At 36.6% G+C, this 24685-nt stretch overlaps 1 protein-coding gene across 1 annotated transcript in view; it reads right to left on the bottom strand.

Annotated features, from left to right (window-relative positions):
- Window positions 1-24685, bottom strand: part of FREM2 (FRAS1 related extracellular matrix 2) — a 166859-nt gene that overhangs the window by 82462 nt on the left and 59712 nt on the right. The window contains exons 3-6 of the mRNA XM_019753570.3: window positions 19314-19460; window positions 15425-15655; window positions 2822-2947; window positions 1119-1370 (exon numbers count right to left, since the gene is read on the bottom strand). Of these exons, the coding sequence (XP_019609129.3) occupies window positions 1119-1370; window positions 2822-2947; window positions 15425-15655; window positions 19314-19460 (756 nt within the window). The remainder of the gene's footprint in view (window positions 1-1118; window positions 1371-2821; window positions 2948-15424; window positions 15656-19313; window positions 19461-24685) is intronic.

Below are 24685 nucleotides of genomic sequence, written 5' to 3'. Positions count from 1 at the left end.
GGAGGGAGGGAGGGAGGGAGAGAGAGAGAGAGAGAGAGAGAGAGAGAGAGAGAGAGAGAGAAAGCTGATAGTAATTTAGGGTGCGCTATTAGTTCTGTTTTAGCTGACAGAATACTGGCTTCCTTGCTAAGAGCAATTGAATTTAAACAAAATGTCTGTATTTATTTAAATGTAAAATAGAATTGTTTATTAAACTAAAAACCTAAAGAAACATTTAAATATATTAGAGCTGTTCATACACGTAGGCTATTATCTAAGTTTAAGGTAAAAACTTCCTGAGTTTTAAGATTATTTCAGATTAAAGTCTTTTGACTCTTATTTAGCTTCTCTCTGAACCAAAAGACTCATCCTACCATTTTCTTCCTCTTTCATCTACCATGAGGAAAAATTCAAGAGGAAAAGAAAAATAATCAAGCACTAGGGGTCCTATTTCTCATTTTACTGCTCTCACTTTTCTCACTAGATTGCTTACAATCTTTCTTCTTGTTGTAGCTTTCCTCAGAAGAAAGAGCAAATGTTTCTCAAACTGGGAAGACCCCTTTGCTCCTTTTTCTATTCAGAGGAGGGATTACCTTGTGGAAGTTTTGTTTCCCTCAGAAAAAGTAGTCTAGGATACGCCCTCCTTTTTGGGGGGCACAGTGATGCCTGTTGGACTTAATTTTCCATATATTTATTACCTTTCTAGTTATTCATTTAACAGGCTTGTCTGATGGGTTTCTTTGAAAAATGAATTCAGACACTGACATTAAAGTTACAGAACGTAAACTTTTAAAAGGAAAGCAGAACTAATGCAAAGGAGATTAAATTTATTAAAAAAATGCTTCAATTTTTCACCATGAAATTTTGAAAGTTTAATCACCTAATGGTAAATGGCACGGTAAAAGTAACTGCACACAGTAGAAAACACACCGTAGGATTTCTGCCCTTTAAAAATATTACATCAAGAAAAACAAACTGATTGATGCAGCCAACTTGAAACTTAATCACACCATAAAATCAAGCACAAAATAAATGCACATGTGGTATTCTTTTACACTCCCATTTTTCTGTGTAGAAGGCCATGCCTGATGTTGGTCTGCCTGCTAGGAGGAATAATTTTTAGGTAAAATAGTACTTACCATCATCTTTGTCAGGGACGATTGTAACCTGAGCTGTTGGGAACTCTGACCCAATTCTCCCACCCATGGGCATGCTCAGAAAGACGTGGAATGTTTCCTCCTCTTCATACAAGGAGTCATCAATAATAACGATCCGACACATTTTCTCATGCTCATCTTTGTCAAAGCGGACAATACTGGTGTGGTCCTCGGGCCTGGAAATGTAATCGGAATAGGACAGCACTGATGTCGGCACAGTTCCGCTTGCCGTTCCTGGAGGCAGAGAAAATCCAAAAGATATTTATTTATGTAGAACACATTACAAGGGTGTTTCCAGACACAATTATTTTCACATGCAGCACTTTAATGGTCAATTAATATCTAGGAACACCCCTGGAAATTGCAATAGCTCCTGATACTGCTCTAGCATCCTGAGTCAACTTCATAATGGTCTCAAATATATGACAAATACTACATTTCAAGTGTTTTCTCCTCTATTTCCTTTCAGAACAACACAGTATTACAAAATAATAACTCCTACTATTCAAATGCTTACTGTGTGCAGTAAAGTGTCAACTGTTTCACATACATTGCCTCATTAATTCTCTTAACCACTGCATTGGGTTTTATGCAATTGGTAACTGAGGTTTACAGAAGTTAAACCACTAGCTCTGACATCCAGAGCTGAAGGCCCATCCTGAAGTCTGCAATTCTTTTTTTTTTTAAATTTTATTGGGGAAGGGGAACAGGACTTTATTGGGGAATAGTGTGTACTTCCAGGCCTTTTTTCCAAGTCAAGTTGTCCTTTCAATCTTAGTTGTGGAGGGTGCCATTCAGCTTCAAGTTGTTGTCCTTTCAGTCTTAGTTGTGGAGGGCGCAGCTCAGCTCCAGGTCCAGTTGCCGTTTCTAGTTGCAGGGGGCACAGCCCACTATCCTTTGTGGGAGTCGAACTGGCAACCTTGTGGTTGAGAACCCACTGGCCCATGTGGGAATCAAACCGGCAGCCTTCGGAGTTAGGAGCATGGAGCGCTAACCGCCTGAGCCACTGGGAGGCCCCTGAAGTCCGCAATTTTAATCAATAGTGTCTACTACCTTTCAATTCATATACATTAATGGAAATTTTGAAGACTGTCCACTCAGATACCAACAGCCAATATGATTTTTTCTTTTGCATTCTTAGAAAATCTACCTGTTTTCTAGAAAGATGTTTAGGATATTAATGAATATTATGTATTAATTTTAATTTTGTATTACCTAAAAATCGCCTTTCAGAGGATGCTTACCCATGAGCAAAATAAATATTTTGAAATTTGATTGAAGTGAATTTCAAGCTAGTTTGAAATTAGTTTCTTTCCTTGGGTATGCATTTCTTTACCTCTTTTGGTTTTGTTTTATTTTTTAACAATTACTCCCACTTGAGCAGGCTTGGTTGGGGAAGCGGGGGGCTTCAATCTCTTACAATCCAGAAAGCGTTGAATATTAGAATAAGCAACCAAATGAATCAGAAATGTTTTTTGTAAGTGGCAGCAGAGTCCTTCCAGGTCCCCTTGGAGGAGTCCTCAAAGGTACAATAGTGAAGGAAGACTTCAGGATAAATACATTGCTTTTCCTCATGAAAACTGTAATAATAGGCATATTTGTACCTGTCGTGGCATGATGTTATGTCTCAGTCATGTTAAAGAGACTTGTGTATATTTTGGGGGACACTTTAGTTTAGTTCATACCTTGCTGTGTGTAACAGATCACCATCAACTCTTGGCTCACGTCTCCACTTCTTCTGATGGGAATGAACAGCTCACCGACGTCTTCTTCAATGGAGTATTCAGACTGGGGAATAAATACAGTTGATTCTAAGGAGAAAACACAGTCACAGCCACTGTTATTTTTGTCTGAGCTTCTCATCTCTGAAACAATCCAATGCAAAGTAAAATTTCTCTAATGATTGATCCCCCACCCTGCATATTCTTTTAGAATAACACAGTGTGAGGCAAGGAGGGACGAGAGGGGGAGAAGCAGGTAAAAAGCTTGCAGGCTCTGAGCCAGTGAATTCTTAACTTGGAAATAAAACCCAACATTGCTTTTATCTCTAGTAATTGCTTTCTTCTCAATTAATAAGTGCTGCTGACACTTACTTAAATCCAACTTTGTTCTCTTGGCACAAAGCAACACCTTTCAGTCAAGTAGTCAAAGTTTAGAGGAGGAAGAGACCTCAGAAGTCATTTTGTCCCACCTCGTATTTTGCAGATGAGGAAACTCGGACTCATAGAGTTGAACATGTGTCAAGGGCTCTTCCTAGTAAGTTAGGATTAAAACTTAGATCCTGTAATGTCTACTATATTTGTTCTTTTTACCCCAAATGTGTTCCTTTTGAATGATTAATGATTTAAAAAAATGTTCAACATGTGTTTTGTTTGTTTGTTATTTTTCAAATAGCAGTTCCTTTAGAATTCATAAATCTATTTATCAGCCGTTAGGAACAAGTTTGTGGTTTCCTTCTCCCCCTAGAGGAATAATAATAACACATAGTATACAACATTATATTTATATAACTTTCAATGATTCATTTTTAAGGTATTTTAAAGGTACACTAAGTAATAAAAATGGCATAAATTGTTGAAAAAACACTGTTCGATGTAAAACTATATTTAGTTCAATAAAACACCTAGTTCAATAGTTTGCCATGATAACCCCCAAACAGATATTTTGGTATTTGCCGGGAAGTGTTTCACTGAAAGTCTCATATACACACAGAAAACGCTTTATGGTTATTTTTAAAATGGGAAGAAGCCTCACTGCTTCTGATGATTATGAAAGACCACTGGAACAGCAGACACGTCCCACCCTTCTCCACCCTGCCTTGTACTCTGGAGCTGACAAATGCGAACCACATCAAAGGTTTCCCTTGTGCTCTGGCTTCTGATTGGGTCAGCCAGAGGGGAGCACAGCAGGACACGGCTGTGCAAGAGCAGAGTGAGGTCTGCACCGACTCCCCTGGTTCCCCTGGAGGCTCCAGAGTTGGCTGCATCCCTCAAGTAAAGGTCACAGTGCCGGCTAGATACCCTAGCTCGCTCTCTGGGTGAGATAATGTCTCCTTTCCTTATCCCTCAGGCCTAGAGGTGGTAATGGTGTCCGCTCTAGCTATCCTTGGGGCACTGTACTATGCCTGGAGGGTTCCTAACCCTTACCCTCACCTTTGTAAATAGTACGTTTTAAAATTCTTTTTAAATTACTCATTTGGAGTGTAACATTTGTTTCTTCTGGGACTCTGACTGATACACCAATTTAAAAAACGGCACCATAAAAAAAAAAATCCACGAATATAAGATTTTACAACTAATTATTAATTTATCAAACACTGATTGGGTAACTTCTACTTGCCAGACAGGGATATGGAAGTAAACAAAATCCCTGGTCTCATGGAATTTTCATACTAGTTGGGGGTGGAGAGGAGGAAAAAAATAAACAAATATACAGTAAAGCATATAGTAAGTCAGGAGGTGACAAATGATACGAAGAAAATAGAGTGTGCTGAGGGCACAAGGGCAGGCTGGGGCAGGACATGTACGATGAGTGGTCTGTGTTATATAGGAAAGGCATGGAAGTCACATTTGAGCCGAGATTGAGATGCTCTATGTTAATAACTCAGAGAAGAGAATTCCAGGCAAAGAGATGAACAAGTGAAAGGGGCCTCAGGCCAGGTTGAGCCAGGTGTGTACAGGGAACAGGCAGGAGGCCAATGCGGTTTGAGTAAATTGGACGAGGAGAGGGTAGGACATTGGAACAGAGAAGTGGTGACGGGGTGGGTGGTAGGCAGATCACCTGGAGCTTTGGGACCATTGGAAGGACTTTGTATTTTACTTTGAGAAAGATATTGTGGAAATAAGGACCACCCACTGGGATTAAAAGAAGCAAAAGATATTTATTCAGTTTGTTATAGTAAGGGAATCAGCCACCATTACTCGTATTTGGCAGAGACTCAAAGGCAGATGGAAAAGTGAGAAAGCTTTGAGTGGAATAAAGGGAATGCTTCACATGTGTCCTGAGTGCAGGCTGTTGGCACGGGGAAGCTGCAGGTGAACTAACTAGAAGCAGACCATCCTATGTGATTGGTTAGGAAAGGAGGTTTGGCTTTCTCTGGTTGGTCTTAAGTTGAAAGTAGGGACAAAAATGAAGGAATCTGTCAGTTACTGATCAACTCCTCCAATTTGGGGCCTATTGGTACAAAAGTTGGCTGTAGGTTGTGGGTCAGAGTTGTATTTTAATATGTGGTCTGTCCTTTCTATATCTAGTCTCTCAATATGAAAGCATGATAAGGCTTTGAACATGGGGGTACTATAATCTGACATATGTTAAGAACATTATTTTTGGCTGTTGTGAGACAGACATTAGGGTCCAGGAGTTGAAGCAAAGGGTCTAGATAGGAGGCTTTGCAACTATCCAGGGAAGCTATCAGAGAATACTGGACCAGTGGAGGTGGTACAATACAGCTGTTTGCAGGACATAAAAAGGAAGTGCTTTCTGATGGGTCAGATGTGGTACATGAGAGAAGAGAAGAATCAAGGATGACTTCAAGTTTGGTTGTCTTGACCAACTGGAAAGATAAAATTGCTGTATACAGAGGCGGGAAAGACTGTGGAGAATCAAATTTAGAGCTGGAAATCAGAAGTTCATTTGATTTTGGACATATTAAAATTGAGGTGTCTTTTAGATATCCAAGCTGAGATGTCATATTAGATGGCTATACAGCCCTGGATTTCAATGTAGAGGTGCCAATTGGAAATATAAGTTTGGGAGTCCCTGGTATGTTGATGGTATGCAAAGCCATGAGTCAGAATAAAATCACATAGGGAGAGATTATAGATAAAGAAGACAATGGATCTAGGCACTAACCAGGGCATTTGGAGGTCAGGGCAATAAAGAAAACTGAGCAAAGGTGGTTTAAGAGGGTTCCAGTGACAAAGACAACCAAGGGAATATGGGCACTGGAGTCAAGTACAAAAAGTGTTTCAAAAAAAAGGGAGTGATGAGCTGTTTCAAAGGCTGCTGACAAGTGAAGTAAATTGAGAAACAAGAATTGGTTGTTAGATTTAGCAAAGAGAAGTCACCAGTTATCTTCACCAGAATTGTTACAGTGGAGTAGAGGGAACAAAAGCCTGACGGACTGGGAGGAGAGAAGCTGGAAGACAAGAGGCACAGACATTTCTTTCAGGAAGTTTTGCTTTAAATGGGAACAAAGTGGTATCTAGAAAAATATCTTCTCTTATTTGTTTTTAAGATGAGTTTTAGTAAGGGTAAAAATGACTCCTACTATTTTGAGGTAGGATTTTACCAAATATAAAATTTCAACATAAAAATTATCATAAAACTTCAGTATAAAAATTTACACAAAGTGCCATAAAATATCCAAGTCAAGTATTCAATGAATTTCAGAGTTTCTTTTCATTAACTTATGGACATTAACTCTGGTATCACTTTGGGGTTGGCAGTCCTCCAGTCTTTTACTGAATGGCATAGGTACAAAATATTACAGAAAGTTTCATTTCTTTATTAAAGTTTCTTGTGAACTGAATGTTTGTAATTCATATGTTGTAGCCCTAACCCCCAATGTCATGGTATTTGGAGGTGTGGCCTTTGGGAGGTAATAAGGTTGAGATGAGGTCGTAAGATAGGGCCCTCATTATAGGATTAGTGTCCTTTGTAAGAAAAGGAAGAGAGAGCACTCTTTCTCCAAGCACAGGGACTGAAGAAAAGCCTTGTGAGAACACAGCAAGAAGGCGGCTGACTATAAGCCAGGAAAAGGGCTCTCACCAACAACTCGATCTTGGACTTCCAGCATCCAGAAATGTGGGAAATAAATGTCTGTCCCAGTGTGTAGTATTTTGTTCTAGCAGCCCAAGCTGATCAAGACAGAATTGATCATACTTAATATTTATTCTATACTGCTAACCTATACTGGCCTTTTTTTTCCCCCCCAAATAAGTGATTCAGAAAAGTCAAATGTAAGGGATTTTAATGTAATACCGTGGATACCTGAGTTTTGGTTCCTCCTACATCCTATGACCCATGCATTTTTTATTAAACAACCAGGACTTCTTGCTAGTGCCAGTAGGTTTCAATTATGAATAAAGAAGAAAGCTGGGTGTCCAGAGCTTGCCCTTCGCTCTGGAATCCACTCCTACACTTGATAGAGAGTCAACAGGCCCAGCACCAAGTTTAGGTCTCCTGTTGACTTAACTTCTGGCAGAAATGTGTGGTCTGTGGGGAAAAAAACTAGAAAAGGAGAGATGAGAAAGTTTCCCCTGGTAGACTTTCCAGTTAACATTATTTTTCAACTTCATGTTATATACACAACAGAAGTTTATATGCAGACTGCCTCAAGTAAGCATAGCTTTTTAAGTATAAAGTTCCCAAAAGTGGCATTCTTGTATTATCCTTGAAAATTACTAGCTAATACATGTGGGATTCTTACTATTTGCTATAAGCCCTATTCTAAACACTCTGCGTATATCAGCTTGTTTTATCTTTGCAACAACCGTTTCAGGTAAGAACTGTTATCACTGTATTTTACCTCTGAGGACATGAGGTACACAAAGGTTAAGTAACCAGTCGAAGGTTAGACTGGTATGTGGTGGTGCTGGGATTTGAACTGGAGAAGTCTGTCTTAGAGCCCAAGCTCAAAGCCATGATGTTCTACTCCTAAAAGAAGAACACTCATGGTAGAAGGGAGTATCACTCATGCCAGAGAAAAATAAAAGGCTAAACTGTGGTTATAAAAGCGAGATCTAAAGTGCTGCTGAAACAGAGAGATGGCAGGCACAGAAGAAGCAGAAAAAAGGATTTGCGAATTCTTTTAAGGATCCAGTGTGTTTATAAGAATTGCATATATATAGATTATCTATACACACAATTTACACTTATAAAATTATAAAAGTATTATATAAAAGTATATCGTATGTAAAATATGCATATTAATAAAATTATAAAACTATTATGCAAAAATATATACACATAATATACATATTAATATTTATACAAATATAATACCTGTATGACATAATATAAAAGAATAGATTTTGTCAAATCCCATTAGCACATTAGATTGAAACTGCAACAGTTTCTGGGAAGGTGTTCATTGAGAGACAAAGCAAGGCCTAAAGTATGGAAATACCATGTTTCCCCGAAAATAAGACCTAGCCGGGCCATCAACTCTAATGTGTCTTTTGGAGCAAAAACTAATATAAGACCCAGGTTGGGTCTTATATTAGTATAATGTAAGACTGGGTCTTATATAATATGGTATAATATAGTATAATATAATGTAATATAATATAATACCAGGTCTTATATAATATAATACAATATAAGACTGGGTCTTATATTAAGTTTTGTTCCGAAAAATGCATTAGAACTGATGGTCCGGCTAGGTCTTATTTTCAGGGAAACACAATAGCAAACTCCCCACTAAGTAAACAGAGACACATGCATGGTCATCCTCTCAAACATTAACAGTGGTCATTTCCACGTGGTAGGATTACAAGTGACTTTTATTTCTTTAAATCTCTAACTTTTTGACAACGAACTTGTGTTACTTTTCTATTTACAGATTGGTTCCATTACTCTTTATTTTGAAAGATAAAGTTGAATAAAGTAAATGCATTAATTAGTTAATAAGTTAGTGACCATATTGATATGAGTACTTTGATTTGTAACTGCAGTTTTTATTTTTAGGTTTAACTGTGCTGTGACTTAGGCAAAATAATAACTTCTGTTCTCAGAAATAAAGAAGTTGTAGCTATGTTTGAAAAAGAGTGTTAATACTGTCGTTTTCTCAATTATACTGAGCAGATTAAAAATAACCAGACTGCTAAAAACCTGATAGAACAAAATATCTTCTAAATTTTGTTTGCTATAATCGAACAAAGAAGGAAACGAAAACACAGCGCATGGATAAAAGCACTGAGTGTTCATCATCTTTAAAAAGTTTCATACACTCATAAAACATTTGGAAGATATTCCGGTACCTTAGAATATCCAGTGGTCCTGAATACAGGCTCTGTCACTGATATGTTTAAACTTGGATAGCTAGCTCCCTTACACCTCTATGGATTGTTTTTTCAATTCACTCTGAAACAGACTTAATAATAGTGCTTAATTTCAACAATGGCTTGAAAAAGAAACAAATGAAAATAATAAAAACATGTCTAAATAATATGATCATAAGTGTTACCAGTTCACATTAGGACACCATGAGCTCCAAAGTTATTCTTTAGCACTAGGCAAACATGTTGGTTAGAGTGAATCTTTGGGTCATCTTTGTATCTTTAAATGCTTTTTAGTTAGTGAATGTAGAAACTTTCAGAAACTTTTACATTACTAAAATAGGTTTATTTTGCACCACTTTTTTTCTTACCCACCTTTTGGTGCCAGAAACTGTGTACTGTACTTTTAACAAGTATTGTTTGTTTGTTTGTTTTTGACAAATAATTTATTGCTTTTCTTATGACGATGACCCTTGCTTTACAGCTATAGAGTTCAAAACTAAACAAACTTTGACACTCAATGTAGTTGAAGCTCTTGCATACTATTTTTAAATTATTTATTTCTTTATCATCAGTTGCAGTCAACTATCATTTCATTAATTCTGGACCTTCAATCCTGGCACGTTCACCTCAAAATATCAGCTAGCTAGTCATCTTTCTATTTGACAAATATAGATTGTTAATGGTACACAATTTAAAAAACAATAATTAATGTTTGGATTTCATATAATAGTCAGTCTACGTCTTCTGAACTCTATCTCATAAAATGAGTGGTTCACTCAGCACATAAGTCTGTCTTTCCTTTGTATTAAATAAGTTAGAGTTCTTGAGATATAAGTCCTAAGTTCCTCTAGAATACTGTTTAATCTCTACTAAATATTATATAGTATTAACCTAATCTGGCCCAACCAAAAATGACTATAGAGATCAAATATTTAATGTATTAGTTCATAGCTATATTTTGATATCATAAAGGTATCAGGATGAGCCTATTTTTATCAGAAGTTTGCAGATACTTCAAGTGTACAAACTAAATAATTGCATAAAATACTTTCTGGTTTTAGATATCTATACTAGGTATCTGTATTCAAACACCTACATATGAGGTTGTGTTCGCCTAGTAATGTACATAAAACTCAACTTCCTCTAGTTAGAAATTACACAAAGTAAAAAAGGAATGAAAATGTGTAATATTAATTAATATCTATATGCTTCTAAGACTGGGGAGAGATGTTATAATTTCTGACAGTTGGGGAACCTAATATACAGGAACTTAAGAATCTTCATCCTAAGTTAGATACTTCTCCCATGGGTATGGCTTGCTCCTAATCATACCACATTTCACTCTGTATTGTTAATTGTAACAATTTAGTGCAATGTAATCATCTAATTATCTGACCCTTCTTGGTTAGTGTGCCTTCTTGCCTCCAGCACTATACTGCTTGCTCTTAGCAGAATTCCTGGCATATAGCAGATGCTCAGTAAGCATTTGCTGAATATACAGATACCTTATACAAAGGTTGAACTGGTCTTGATTATCTTCTAGAACATTGGTTTTATTCACCTATACTAATATATTAGGGGCTTGAATTATAAAGACAAAGGATAATAGAATAAGAAAAGAAGAAATTACTTTGTTTTTGTTTTTTTTTTCATATATAAGAATAGGTGAATAATGTTGCTGTGGCAAAGCATACTGTTTAATTATGATTTAGCTCTGGCACTTACCAGCTGGGGGATTTTGGAGAAGTAAATTCTGGGAACCTCAGAGATCTCACTTGGAAATTGATACATAAATCGCACAGTTATAAACATAAGGCTTAAATGAGATAAGGTCGTAAGCTCCTAATGCACTGCCTGGCTCACAGTGAGTATTCATATATGATAGACATTAGTATTATGATAACTAGCGTATCCTTGGTCTACGGAATAACCTTTTCGGACTTCTTGGCATGGAAGAAAAAGCGGCATTGTAATAAATCTAACCAAAAGTAAGCTCATAGAATGATCTGATCACAAATTCCTAACTGGGGAGGTCATGATGCGTGGGTAGTCAGTCCCAAGCACGTAACTTCTTTAGTAAAAGGTTATTTTTGCCTTAAGCAAACACTGTCCACTGTTTCTGTGCATCTGGGTTAACACACTTTTGAAGTGCTTCTTTTTCAGACCCCTCAGAAGCTCAACCACCCTCAAGAGAGTGCGTAATCTTGTTAACTATCCTATAACCCAATCCTCACCTTCATGCAGTCTCCCTTAATTCCAAACGTATAAAGGAAAGTGCAAAACTCATTCTCTGTAGCATTTGAGATCTTGCTTCCTGGCATTGTTATCAGTTTAGCCCAAAAATATTCTTAAAAAAATTCTCTACAGGTTTGGATGTTTCTTATGTTGACATTGGGGTTGTTTTTTGTTTTTTTTTAAGGGAAGAATAGCAGTAACCTGAAATTTCTAGAAGCCCTCCTTGTCTCATGGAAATCTGCTGTCTGCTTTTGATCGCAGTCCAGACTGGCTGCAGAGGATCCTTTAATGGAAGACAATTGTCACCATTCAATGGAATTTCATAGAGGAGTGCCCATTCCATCCGGTGAAGTGTAATTTCACCCATTTCTGCCAACACTAAAGAAAACCAAATAAACAGCTTCCAAATGGCTGACTTTGGCAGAGACTAAAGAATGGCTCTATTTCTCAGGTTCCTCATACAGAAAATGAGTTAAACACTTCATGTACTTTAACCTCCTGCCAACTGGAACTTATCTGTGTGTATGTGAAAGATGGAGACTGTCGAATCAAACCAAAACAAAGGAGGATAGCAAAGGGATAGAGAAAGGCAAAGGAATGAGGTAAAAATAATGACAATAAATAGCAGATTTCCATGGGTGTGCACCCAGGGGCCACAAACATCCTAAGGCATGGGAGGTATGACAAAGTAAGGTTAACATCTCTGCTCAGCAGTCTGTTCTCTTCTTATTTCAGTTTTTCTCTTTGTACCACAGGCTTCAATTTGTGAGGAACTTGAATTTTTTGATTTACTGAATAAATGACTAAACTTATTTGTCTAGGAAGTTATTGATATTCATAATCATTGCAGAACGGTCCATTCCTTCTTCTGTGACCCCACAGCATTTAGTTGAGTAGTAGGAAAAGCCCCTTCTCAGTCCTCCATTTTCATGCAACAAAATAGGTCTATTCTAGATAACAATGTGGGCTTCCCACCCCTTCTGACAGTTGGTCTGTGCCTGGGTGGTCCCTCCTTGATTGGCAGGGGCAGGTACTAGAATGGCTGCATGTGGCTGTTCAGGACAGTTAGCTCCACTCAATTCACGGCTATCCCAGGGTAGTCAGGGACGAGGATTGGGGTGCACTTGCTCTCATTAGTGTCTTCCCTCTGACATAGGCTGTGCTCTTGCACAGATGATGTAGGAAAATATGATGACTGGACCCACTCTTAAAAGAGGGATCAACTCTATTGATTATAGAGCCATGGTTCCCCACCAGAGAGTCCCAAGTACGTATCTGGAGGCATGAGAGGTATTACAGAGCATTCATGTGGGCTCTGAGTAGTGCCTCAGGTTAAATAAATAAGCACCTAAGTGTATTATTACTTTTGCAGTGAATATAGATACTTATGTATTGAATAAAAGACACAGCTACTTAAAATCTTTACTTAAATCACAACTATGTAATTTAAAAAAGTATAAATGGATAGAGAGTATAAAATACAATTATGAACATGTGAGGATCCAGCAAATATGCATGTAGGTATATGTTTCTGTCTATATGTAGAAAGTTTAAGTTTTTTTTTGTAATAAAATTTGGGAACCAACATTCTAAAACTTGTGGAATTGAGAGCATCCTATAAATATCAAGTAAAATGCCTACAATGGTACATATGCCTACAAGGTAGTAAGGCAAAAGAGGTCAAATGAAAGAATGTATATAATGTGTTAAGCACACTGTCTGGCACACAGCATGTGCTTAATGAATTTCAGTTATCATTATCAGGACCAGTTATGTACTGGCAATGATAAGTAAAGTATTGAGAAAAGTATGTACTTGCATGTGTTTATATAAACTGGTAAATAAGTAAAAGTTGTTCCCAGCCTAGAATAATGCAGAGTTGATTATTCCATCTTCTTGGTCCATAATACTTTGTTCATATTTGTACTGCATCACACTCTGTTGCAATCACTTATATACAGGGCTCTATCCCAGTAGACCATATGCTCTTTGATAGAAGGGATTGTATCTTATTATCTTTGCATTTCCAACACATAGCGCTGTGCCCAGCACAAGTAAGTATGATCAGTATACATTTTTAATGCATGCAAAAAAAACCCACAACATGTCTCAGAATTAATATGCAGAAGAAGCACTTATAGGCGTAATTGTTCCAAAGGCTAGTGAATTTATGTGTGAAGAGTTACAAAAGAGTGAAGAAAGAAATTCAAAATTTTGAAATGATTGAGAAAATCATCTTTTGTGGAAATAAAAAGGATTATTTACATTTATAATATTAGAAATAACAACAATATTTGTTTTATGCTTTATGTTTTATTGAAACTCCTTCATAAGAATGCTGCGGCATGAGAATAATTAATTATCTTATTTTGTGCATTAGGAAACTAAATCTTAATAAAACCTGTTTAATTTGGTTAAGGTCATACAACCAGAAATGGGAGAGTTAGGAATCAAACCCAGGTCTTGTAAGTTCATGATCAATGAATCTTCAACAGGACATGGAACATAGCAGGCATTATGGAACATTTGTCAGTTATCATAGGGATGATTATGTCCTGGAATAAAGAGGGCTAAACTTCATCTAGAAACTTCTAAGACAACTTAGAAGATCATAACATGAAATGAAATTGGAAAAGTTTTATTTGGTAGCCTGCAAGAGTAAAGATTATATAAGGAGTGTGAGTGTGTGTGTGTGTGTATGTGCGCGTGTGTGTATTGTGTGCATATATTTTATTTTTAATATCCTACTTCTCTGCCTTATTATGGGTATAAAGTATAGAGTGTTAATCTGGGCTTATAAATAGGAAGGCACAAATGAGTTTAAGTGTCTGATTCCTTACAGTAAAGTATGGCTATTGGCAAATAAAACATCCAGAAATGACTTTAAACAAACTCTAACAAATGGGCCAGTTTATAGGTTTTAAAGCTGTCATGGGCTTGTTCAAAGAGAGAGGCTTTATTATGTTAGCACTTACCCAAAACTCAGGACTAGACGAAAATTTAGTTATTTATTCCTACTTAATGCAGAGAAAGTTAAATGTAATTAAATGGTAACTGCTCCTTAATAGAAATTACAGACATAATTGAACTTCATATTTAACTAAAGGCAGAGATGTTAAACAAACAGATTCAGATCTTCAGTTCTCTTATCCTCTCTCTTTAATTACGCTCAGTCTTTTAACCTAGAGATTTCCACATACGTCTCCATTTCATGTACTCTGTAGATTGTATCTTCACAGAACATTTAAGAGTTTTCTGACTGACAAAATAAAGTAGGCTGGCAGTTTAAAAGAAAGTCACGTCTGGCTTTTGACAAGATTTCAGCTTTAGAAGAGTCTTTCCAAGCTTTTTATAAATGCCAGCCTTCAAAAAGCCATTCAACCTTTTTTTTCCCTGACTGCACTGACACAAGCCAGAACTGTAGAAGCATGGCAAGGGGAGGGAAGAGGTCAAATTACACACAAAAGCAGTAAGGTTTACTTTTACCAACATCAGCTAAGGGTGTGCACTGACAAGAAAACGTCATCTACTAGAAATTAAGAGCAATGATTCAAAACACTGTTCACCAAAGAGTGGGGGTGGGTTAGATGGGTATTATGTAACAAATGTGGAAGCATATGGCCAAATGAAAAATTTTGGCTGGTGAATATATGAAGGAAACTTGTATAATTAAGTGTAATATAGGGAACAAATCAATCCCCAAATGGTCTAATTCTTAAACGATTTGTTTAAAGGACATTTAAAAGACTTTAAAAAGTAATGAATTCATTTAAGAAAAGTGAGATGAACAATACTGTTTCTAAAGGATAAAATTATAAGAGAAAGAACATGTTGATAATCCTATGTTTATTTAGAATTCATTTACTTGAAAATATATAGCTTCCCTTCATTAATTTTTGGGTTCCCTCTTCCATCAGCATATCTGAACTATTAATCTAAAAAGTTCTCTCAATAGAAAGTCCAAACATTGAATCTAAAACTTCCTTTATAAGGTATTTTGTCCTAAAAACCCAACCAACAGCATCAACACAAGTTGCCAATAGCTCTTACCGTCTCCTGGGTCAACAATCTCCACCGTAGTCACTGTGGGGAATTCCAGGGCAGCCAGCACGGGCTCTGAGAGAACCACCTGGAAGGTCTCGGACTGCTCATGCTCCCCGTCACTCAGGATGCGTACTCTCCACGTGGCCCTGGTCTGGCCTGGATTGAACTGCACTTGTTTCTGTGCTTTGCCCTTGAAGTCTTTGTCTTTTTCTGCAGTCCCATCTCTCGTGCCAATACCTTCATGGAAACATAATATCATTTTCTTAGTTTCATTTTTCAGTTGGATTGTTAAGATTTTCCTTGTTAACTTTTGTCTGTCACTTTCTCTTGCAGTGCAAACTAGGTCCTGCATTGATTCCATGACATGGATAATTGGGTACCGGTCCCACAATGAAAGCATTCTATTGTAGGTGTTGAGTAGTTCATGATTCTGTTCTGTTCTTGGCCCATTATGGCTTTACTATATGTTCTTTAAGTTATGCTTGTGTTAGAACCTCTAACATGACATACTAAATTTGCTTTGGGTCAAAAATAAAGATTCCCTTTTTATAGTTAACACACTGCATCTATTCTGAGTGCAGTGGGAGTCTACCTTCTTACTCAAAGTGTCGTCCGTAGACTAGCAGCATGAGCAACATCTGGAAGCTTCTTAGAAATGCAGTTTCAGCCCTATCCCAGACCTACTGAGCCAGAATCAACATTTTAGCAAGATTCCTGGGTAAATCTTATGTGCTTCAAAATCTGACAGTGGGTAGACACATACTAAATATTTCATACCTCCACAAGTTCCTATGTAAAATAGGTGCCCCATTTTAAGAAAGGATGAAGAAATGATGTGCAGATTGTGGAGGAAATATATTAGTCCACACTCAACATGGGAGATGAGATAGTCAAGCACAATGTTCAAAAAATTCTCTTACTTGGAGATACAAATATTCAGCTGGTAAACCATGCATATTATAAATAATATTATTAGATGGGGCAAAAAAACTCTGGAAATCAAAGGCTTACAAATTGGGCTTAAATGTATGATTCTTTTTTTCGAAGAGAATTATTAAACAAAACATTTACCTTCACTTACATAATGACACTATCATTCAGTCTTTTCCTCTGGCATGGAAAAAATGGCATGGAGTTATGCGAGGTACTTTTGGAATGAGAGAACAGGTTTTATATCGTACCTCAGCCACATGGTGGCTATGGGATCATAGGCAAATTATTAACTTCCTCAGTTGTAGACAATTTAAGGAGCACAAATGGTCTGGTAGTTACGAGAGTCAGCCCTGGAGCCAAATCTCAGCTCTCCTGCTTAGTAACTGTGTAACTTTGGGCATATGAGAAGAACCTTTCTATTTCCTTACTCGTATAATGAGGGATATAATGACACTCTTCTCATGAGGTTAACAATTCTAGTTATTAAGAACTAGGCCTGGCACATAAATAAGAACCCAATAAATGTTAGCTATCATAATTATGACTTCATAGTCCATAATCTAACAAGGTGCCTGGCACTTTAGCATTCAAGAAAATAAGAGTTGAGTTAGTGAATAAAGGGTTGTTACAAGGAGTAAAGACATAAAGTATTTAATATGCTTAATCAAGTATGCTGCATTTAGTAAATGTTCATTAACTGGTAGCAACAAGGTCCTTGAAATTCAAATATTTTTATGAAATGCAAATACATATGTAATTTGTTAATGCGTTATAAGTCATAAAATGAATAATCATCTCTGAGAAAATACATATACAAATTTCATGTATTTATGATTTACTAACTGTGCTCCTGAAGGTAAACAATAGTCTGCTTTTAGCTGTAATACAAACTATCTAATTCTAGAAGTCCATTAATGAAAGAGGAGGTTGTAGGAGAGAACCTGAAGCATATTCATTGTAGAACTCCCACGAGGCTACCCTTCCCTTTAATAGGACTTCCGCTCCCAGTCCTAGCATGAATTCTATTACCATCTTCTATGATTGATGGGTGTGGGCCACACACAGAAGTCTTTCCAACTTTCTATCTCCCCAGGTTACTAAGTAACATGGAGGTTAACCAAGCAGAGCTATAGAACCTTTGAAGAATAGCTGGTGCTGATCTCCACATGTAAGAAATAATAGTTCATTGAAAACATAACTGCATGAGAAAAAAGAGCTCTTGTCTGACATTTTACCATTCAGCTTTAAAAAAGGGGGCAATGGAGGAAACTTATCTAAAAAGATAGTTGAAAAAATATTTTGCGACTACTAATTTTCCCATTGTTATCAATGGGTTATTTGTGAATGAGTAATTACACTCATTAGAAGTGGGAATTCAGGTAAAATGCAAATAGAGGAAGACATCCTTAAAAATTGTTAAAGTGCTCTGTTTTTCAGTTACTCATTTCCCTATGACTTATTTTCAAGCATAAAGCACAGTTAAGGCTAATCTCTCACTGACAAGAAGGATCATATTCCTGATCTGCAGTGCGTGTGTGTGTGTGTGTGTGTGTGTGTGTGTGTGTAGAGAGCACGTGCTTCTAAAAGAGAGAGCAATAAAGCCTTCATTATGCTCTGGAAGGTTAAACGCACAGAGTGTAAATGACAGCCTGCAAAGAGGCACATGCAAGTAATGAAGATGGACGCACAGCTGCCTCTGCTGCAGACTGGATCTGCAGGGGGACCAGCCCCACCTAGAGTCAGAGTAACCTTAAAAAGTCAGCAGAGCATAGTGTTAAAAAACAAACAGTACTTTTAAATTAAGGGGGTAACTGATATCCAGTATCCCGACATCAAGGGAAATCATGGGGGGCAGGTGAGAATACTGGGTGTGGCAAAGGTATGGTGTATGGCACGTGTACATGCATGCTCGTGTGTGTGGTTATGTGTTGATAGGGATCTACTGTTTAAGGCATTTGAATTTCAAGGACCAGTAAAATTTCAAATAGTCATTTTGAAGACGTAAACATGGTTATCAACTTTTTATTTTGCCAACATTTTTCTAGATTCCTACCTGATACCTTCACTCAATGAAAGCTCTTTTATCTCATGAAAATTCTATCAGTTTGATGTCTATAAAACATATGATTCCCAAAATAATATCATTGCTTGGGGTGCTATCATTTTTCATCAATATCACAAATATTTTGTGCCAACTATATTACTGCTTAAAATTACCAATATGCTTATTGGTAAAAATATCTATTTTACGCTTATATGAAATTGAATATGAGCGTGAACTTGAGTTGTAAAAAAATTTTATTCATTTGCTTTGACTCAGTTTTATTTAAAAGGGTAAAGCAGCAAAAAATGATTAGTATTTAACACCTTATTGTTGGTTCTGAAGAAAAGTCACGACATGTATCTTTTATGTTGTGCTTTTATGCAGTGTTGGGGTTCTTGAATGTTTTAGTGACCTATCAGAGGATTCAAATACAACAAACAAATAGTAAATTATACTTCAATGCCTAATAGGTTTTTGAATAGGTTTTTTGTTTACTTATTTTTAAAGTAGCCTTCACATATTTTACATGGATATTTCCGCAGACTTTTATCTTATGGATAAATTACATAATTGCCTAAATTTATTCTAAGATCTAGTGACATTAAAATTTTTTTAACCTATGGGTGATTACTGCCATTTTTGTAAAGTTATTTTATATCAGAGAAAGATCATATGTAGATTTGAAGAGGTATATATTTTGGTTACACATTTCCTATTTTTACAGCCTTTTGTCTCTCTGATTTAGCCTTCACACAAAACTTTGGCACGTTTCTTTAGCAGTTAAAAGACATTTAAATGTTAACATCTCCCTAAGCTTTAAAACTAGAGCAGCAAACTAAACATATTTTAATCATCATAAAATTTTGAACTTTTGCTAGAAAAATGGGATTTTGAGACCGAAGTGGAAACTAAACTTACTTATAAATGAAGTCTCTCCCAAGTAACCTCTACGTTTAAGAACGACGTCTAGAAATTTGGAGTCCTCGTTGATCAGGTAATATTCCTTTTCAAAGGAGATCCACGCCCAATTCAGACGAAAATGCTGGTTGGGTAACTTGTTTCCACCTGGAAAACAAAAGTTTAAAGCACCAAATTAGCGCCTTCTTGAATGATTAATGACCTTAATTCCCCAGACTAGTTTAATGATGCAATATTAAGAATCACTATAGCTACTTGGTTTGATACTCAACTCTACGCACATGGAGATACAGCTCACTGTTCAGTGACTGTTACACAGAAATACAATAGCTGACGTAATTCTTCACAAATCCCTTGATCTTTAGGAGGGGAAGTTGGAAAGGGGGTAGGAGCGCACAACTATCAGAAGCAATTTAATTTAATCATAAAATCAGTATTCAAGTTGCAGGATGACTTACTTCCCACAAGGTGCCGCTGGAGAGCAAGCTTTTCCATAGAGGAAAAACTCTTCCACAAGGCTCATTTGTGATGTTAAAAACAGACACACAACGTCACAAATAACTTTTTCTGGTTCACTGAGCAATTGGGTGGAAAGCTTTAATTATAACCACTTAAGAAAAAACAAATACCCCTTCTCCGCCTCCCCTCCCCAGTATATTCCACTCCATTCCTTAGAGCAAACAAACAGCTCTTTTCATTGATTCCATTCTACTATGAAGATAAGGCTTTCTCCTCCCACCTTTCTACCAAAATGGAGCCGGCTGCCTATCAAGAGAAAATAAACCTTGTGTGTGATCTCTCTAATGTGAAAGCTGCTATGCTAGGTGAATGAAAGGAGAAATGGTTATCAGCTGATCACTGTACATAATCCCTCTGCTTCCTTTGATCTACACCAATTATTTGAGGAAGGTGAGGTTTATAAACAAAAGCATCAGTAATTTCTTTTAAGTCTTTCTGTAAAAAAGGTGGAAAAAAGCCCAAATAATAAACACAACTAGAAGCCCAATTTTAATTCCAGTTTTTTCCTCTTCTGAGTTCACATAGAGAGAGCTACGTGAGAACAAAAATGAGACAGGAAAACATCAAGACTGTAATAAACCGAGGATAAAAAGTCCGTACAAGGGGAAACACGGTGAGTGAACAAACACATGAAAAAAATGTTCATTTTTGCTGGAAATTTTTTAAAATAAATATTGCAGCGACTTTGCATTATCAATTGATATGTCCTCAAGATTGAAGAGAACGCCCAGGACAGGGGAGATTCTATAAGGAAATTGGTTTTCTTGTTTATTGTTATGTGTAATTCTATATCTCCAATCAGAGTAATTGTAATTCTTTATTTACATGCATGTCTGCTTTAACTGCCTGAGCACCCCAGGACATGTACTGCTCAAATTCATCTTTTCTAGTCTCCAAGTCCCATGTAGACCTGGGATACAATGAGGAATAAAGACATTCCTTGACTGAAGAAACCTATGGGAGAAGTCTGACTTTTTCAGTACAGTGGCTACTTTGTAACTCCTGCTTGTTTTATTCCTTTTTCATAACAATTTTTAGCTTATACAACCAAGGCACATACTAGTTTTATTTGACTTGTGAATAATAACTTCTGACGTATTCAGCAACTCTTGTGTTTAACAAATTAATTTTATTTTATAGTTTTGTGTACTTTATTCCTATTTCCTTTCCCCTCTTATTCAAGAGTAAGAGATCATTAAGCATATAGTTTCTCTATTTCTCCCAATTTTGACACTTTTTAGCTAATTGTATGATTTGATACCAACCCTTTCCTGAAACATTCCAGAAATTATCACCCTTCTTCTAGATATTACGTAAGAATATTGACTCAAGAAGGCTTTCTTCCTCTGACACCCTCCATCTGAAACAGCAAGTCTCAATGCAAACCCTAGCACCCTCTTGCTCCTTTATTCAGATTTATTTTTCTCTACAGTTTTTCCATCACTTCATAGCCTATATGTTTACTTTTTTTGTTTATTCACTCTGTCTCCTTGTATTGGATCTGGGAGTGCAGGCTTACTTTTAGAAAAATGCCTATTAGATGAATTAGGTGTTCTAATGTCTTGGTTGAAAGAAATTCAGTAGTGATTCAGTTTTCTGGTGATATGAATGCTCTACACAAATGTAACATTACTCTTTCAATACTGAGTCTTTTTTTTTTTTTAATGACACCCTGTCTAAAATGTCTTGCATACTTCTATTCTTGGGTACAATATACAGATTTTAAATGATTACCCATAAATGTGAACTACTAGAATTAGTTTTTATCTCAGTGACACCTCCAGGGGTTATTGGTGACCAATGGCCTGTTTAACCCTTCCATTCTGTTATGAAGTAGCATGGACGGTTTAAGGGACAGCTAATTTCAATGCAATTTACAGATTAAAAAACTTACTTTTTGGTTGGCGCTTATGTTCTGGAAGAATGAGGGTGCCAGGTTACTGCTTAATCAACGGTTTCAAGTGGCATAGAGCTAAACAAGTTTGCCAGGATTTCATATGCCTGCCACTTTGAGATTTTATTGGAGATAAAATTCAGAAAGAATACTGACAGATTTTGCTTTGTGAGACAGTGACCTGCTCCAGGGTAATTGTTTTAGATGCTCAGCATTCACTCTAAAGCAGGGATTTTTAAGTAGGTATTTTGCTAGAGAGTATGAAGTTAAGTGTATAAAGCTTAATTCTGAATAGAATTAAATGCTACATAACGTGATTCATATACACATGGATCCTATTATGTTTCCGAATTTATAAAATCTTCGGTACTACTTATTATGCAGGAGTGATATGGAGATTTGAGGAAATAAGCTGCAGGTTATTGTAACTCTTATTAAAATGACCTTGAACAATTGAACTTCATTTTAACTAAAGAATGGAAAGACACATTATTTACTGATTTATTACATATCATGTAAATTCCTCTAAAATCTCAATATATGGGAATAATAAATGTTTATCCTTTAACAATCGCTACAGCTTACTGAATGTGAAATTTTAGATGAAGTTAAACAACTTAAAAAACTGATGTGATTCTTCGTGATTCTTTGCCTTTCTAAAGTAGATTCTGTCACCTACGATGTACAAGGATTTACTCTCAATGTCTCACTGGAAACAAATTAAAGTCTGTAACTTGTGTCATAAATCCATACAACAGGTGTCTGACAGCTGATAACCACACTCCCAAATGCTTTGTCCCCAAACCCTGACAACTAAGGCCATTAAGGTTTTCATGAAAATACCTCTTTTGAACTTTTCCAGCTGGTCTTTAGGCTTCTTCATTTTCTTTTTAATGGTGATGGACAGTTTTGTTTTCTTTCTTTTTTTTAGAATAACAAAGAATCACAACCTTCAATTAGTTTACCCTAAAAACATACGGCTGCCTGATTGCTCTGAAGACAAAGTATACTTCTTTAGTGTGAAACTAGTATTACAACTTTGACTTGTGCTTGATAAAGGGTAATTTCTGGGTGTCCATTTAGCTTTGACAAATTTTTTTCCAAACATTTTTGAAAAACCACACACAAAACTGTAGAAAAGTTAGTTACCAACAGAGCATAATTCTATTGGTAATATTTTTATAGCTTCCTAAGATTTTCTAAGATTTTCCTAAGATTTTAAAATTATATTTGCTCGAAATAAAGTTTAGCCTGGAAGCTAAACTGGAAATCAAATATACAATTGTTTTAAAAGCTGTATACCACCCTTTAAATCAGAAATAGAAATAGATATTTATATTAAAAAGATTAAGATACAAACTAATTTATTGGGAAAATTAGATAAATCTGATTTTTAAGCAGTCTTGTTCTCTTAGAAGGCCAGGACAGTGGTTAGCAACCATGCAACTACCATCGGCATCAATGTTACTAATTGTGGTAAGAATCAAAAATCAAAGTTAAAATAAGGGATTCATTTTCTTGCTATTTCTGTATGACGATGATCTTTTAAACTTTGCTTTGCCCTAGAATCTTCCATATGAGAATCTCTGAAAGCTCCTGGTATCTTGTTCTTAGGCCCTTAAACATCAAGTGGATTTTAGTTTATTGAAAACCACTGGGTGCTAAGTAGCAGCCAACTAGGCTCTTAACACATACCCCCCTCTGCCGCCAGGAGTTGACATTCAACCATGGGAGATGGCACAAGCACACAGATAATGTGTATAAGCTCGCAACTGACAAATGCTACTAGAGAGTCACTGATAATGAGTTGTGGGAGTTCACAAGAGCAAGGGATTACTTTAACCTGTGGGGATCAAAGACACATTCGTGGAAGAGATAGAGTTTCAATGGGGCGGTAAGTACCGGGAGGTATTTGGAGAGATGGGGAAAGGTGGTTCTGGAAGATTAAGTATAAGAACAGAGATAAGAAATCCAGTAAAAAAAGGAACTTCAAGGAATTCAGTTTGGTAGGTGCTCAGGACATTTACTAAATACTTATTTCCTTCTCTTTTTATCTTGACCTAAGGGCAGATGTTGCCTTAGTATGACTGATAGACACCTAAAGAACTGGGAATGGACACAGAAAAATTGTCAGTAGATTTTTATAATTTTGTAGACTACTTAATAATTCCAATAATTGTTTTAGTCTAATATTAAGCTATTCAAAAACACCTGGCAATACAACTTTTGTTAACTGATTTTCTTCCTCCGTTCTAGACACATGCACCCCCGTCATTCACACTGCCATATACATTCTGAAAAAGGGGCAGCAAAGCAGAAGGGGTCAGAGCCACAAAGAAATACAGAGACTATATATAGAAATGTAGAGAAAGACAAAAAGTGTGATCATGACCCAGAGGAGTTGAGAAACAGGCACAGCACAAGTTGACCTCTATTGAATACACATGTGGTAGTCTTTTAGGCCGTTCTCAGGAAAGGCATATCCTTTATAACCAAAAGCATAAATGGGGCTATGATATCTTGGTAATGGAATGGAGTGCAAGTATGGATTAGTTCTCATTCTACGCTCCATTTTTCTGTAGGCTCTAAAGATAAGAAGTTACCAGATGACGTGGAGATGAAACTGACAAATATACCATCATTCACTTTAGAAGCCAAGAGTATGACAGTCCGCTTTAGTACATGTAGTTTTGTTCCGTAGGGACACAATTTGAGGACATGTGGTCTGTAATGGGTATTTGTACATGAGATTTCAAAGACTTGCATTCCTGTTCACCTACAATACCAGAAGCTGATACACAGTCGATCCTCATTACTCCCAGATTCTGTATTTGAGAATTTTTCTACTCGCGAAAATGTATCTGTACTCCCTCAAATCAATACCCATGGTGCTTTTGTGCTCATTCGCAGACACTGGCAAAGCAGCTTTGAAAAATCTGCATCACCTCCTGCTCTGTCT

The sequence above is a fragment of the Rhinolophus sinicus genome, chromosome 16 (genome assembly GCF_057876585.1).
Source record: "Rhinolophus sinicus isolate RSI-liver-muscle chromosome 16, RSI-T2T, whole genome shotgun sequence".
Classification (NCBI taxonomy): Eukaryota; Metazoa; Chordata; class Mammalia; order Chiroptera; family Rhinolophidae; genus Rhinolophus; species Rhinolophus sinicus.
This window is presented reverse-complemented; position numbering and strand designations above follow the sequence as displayed.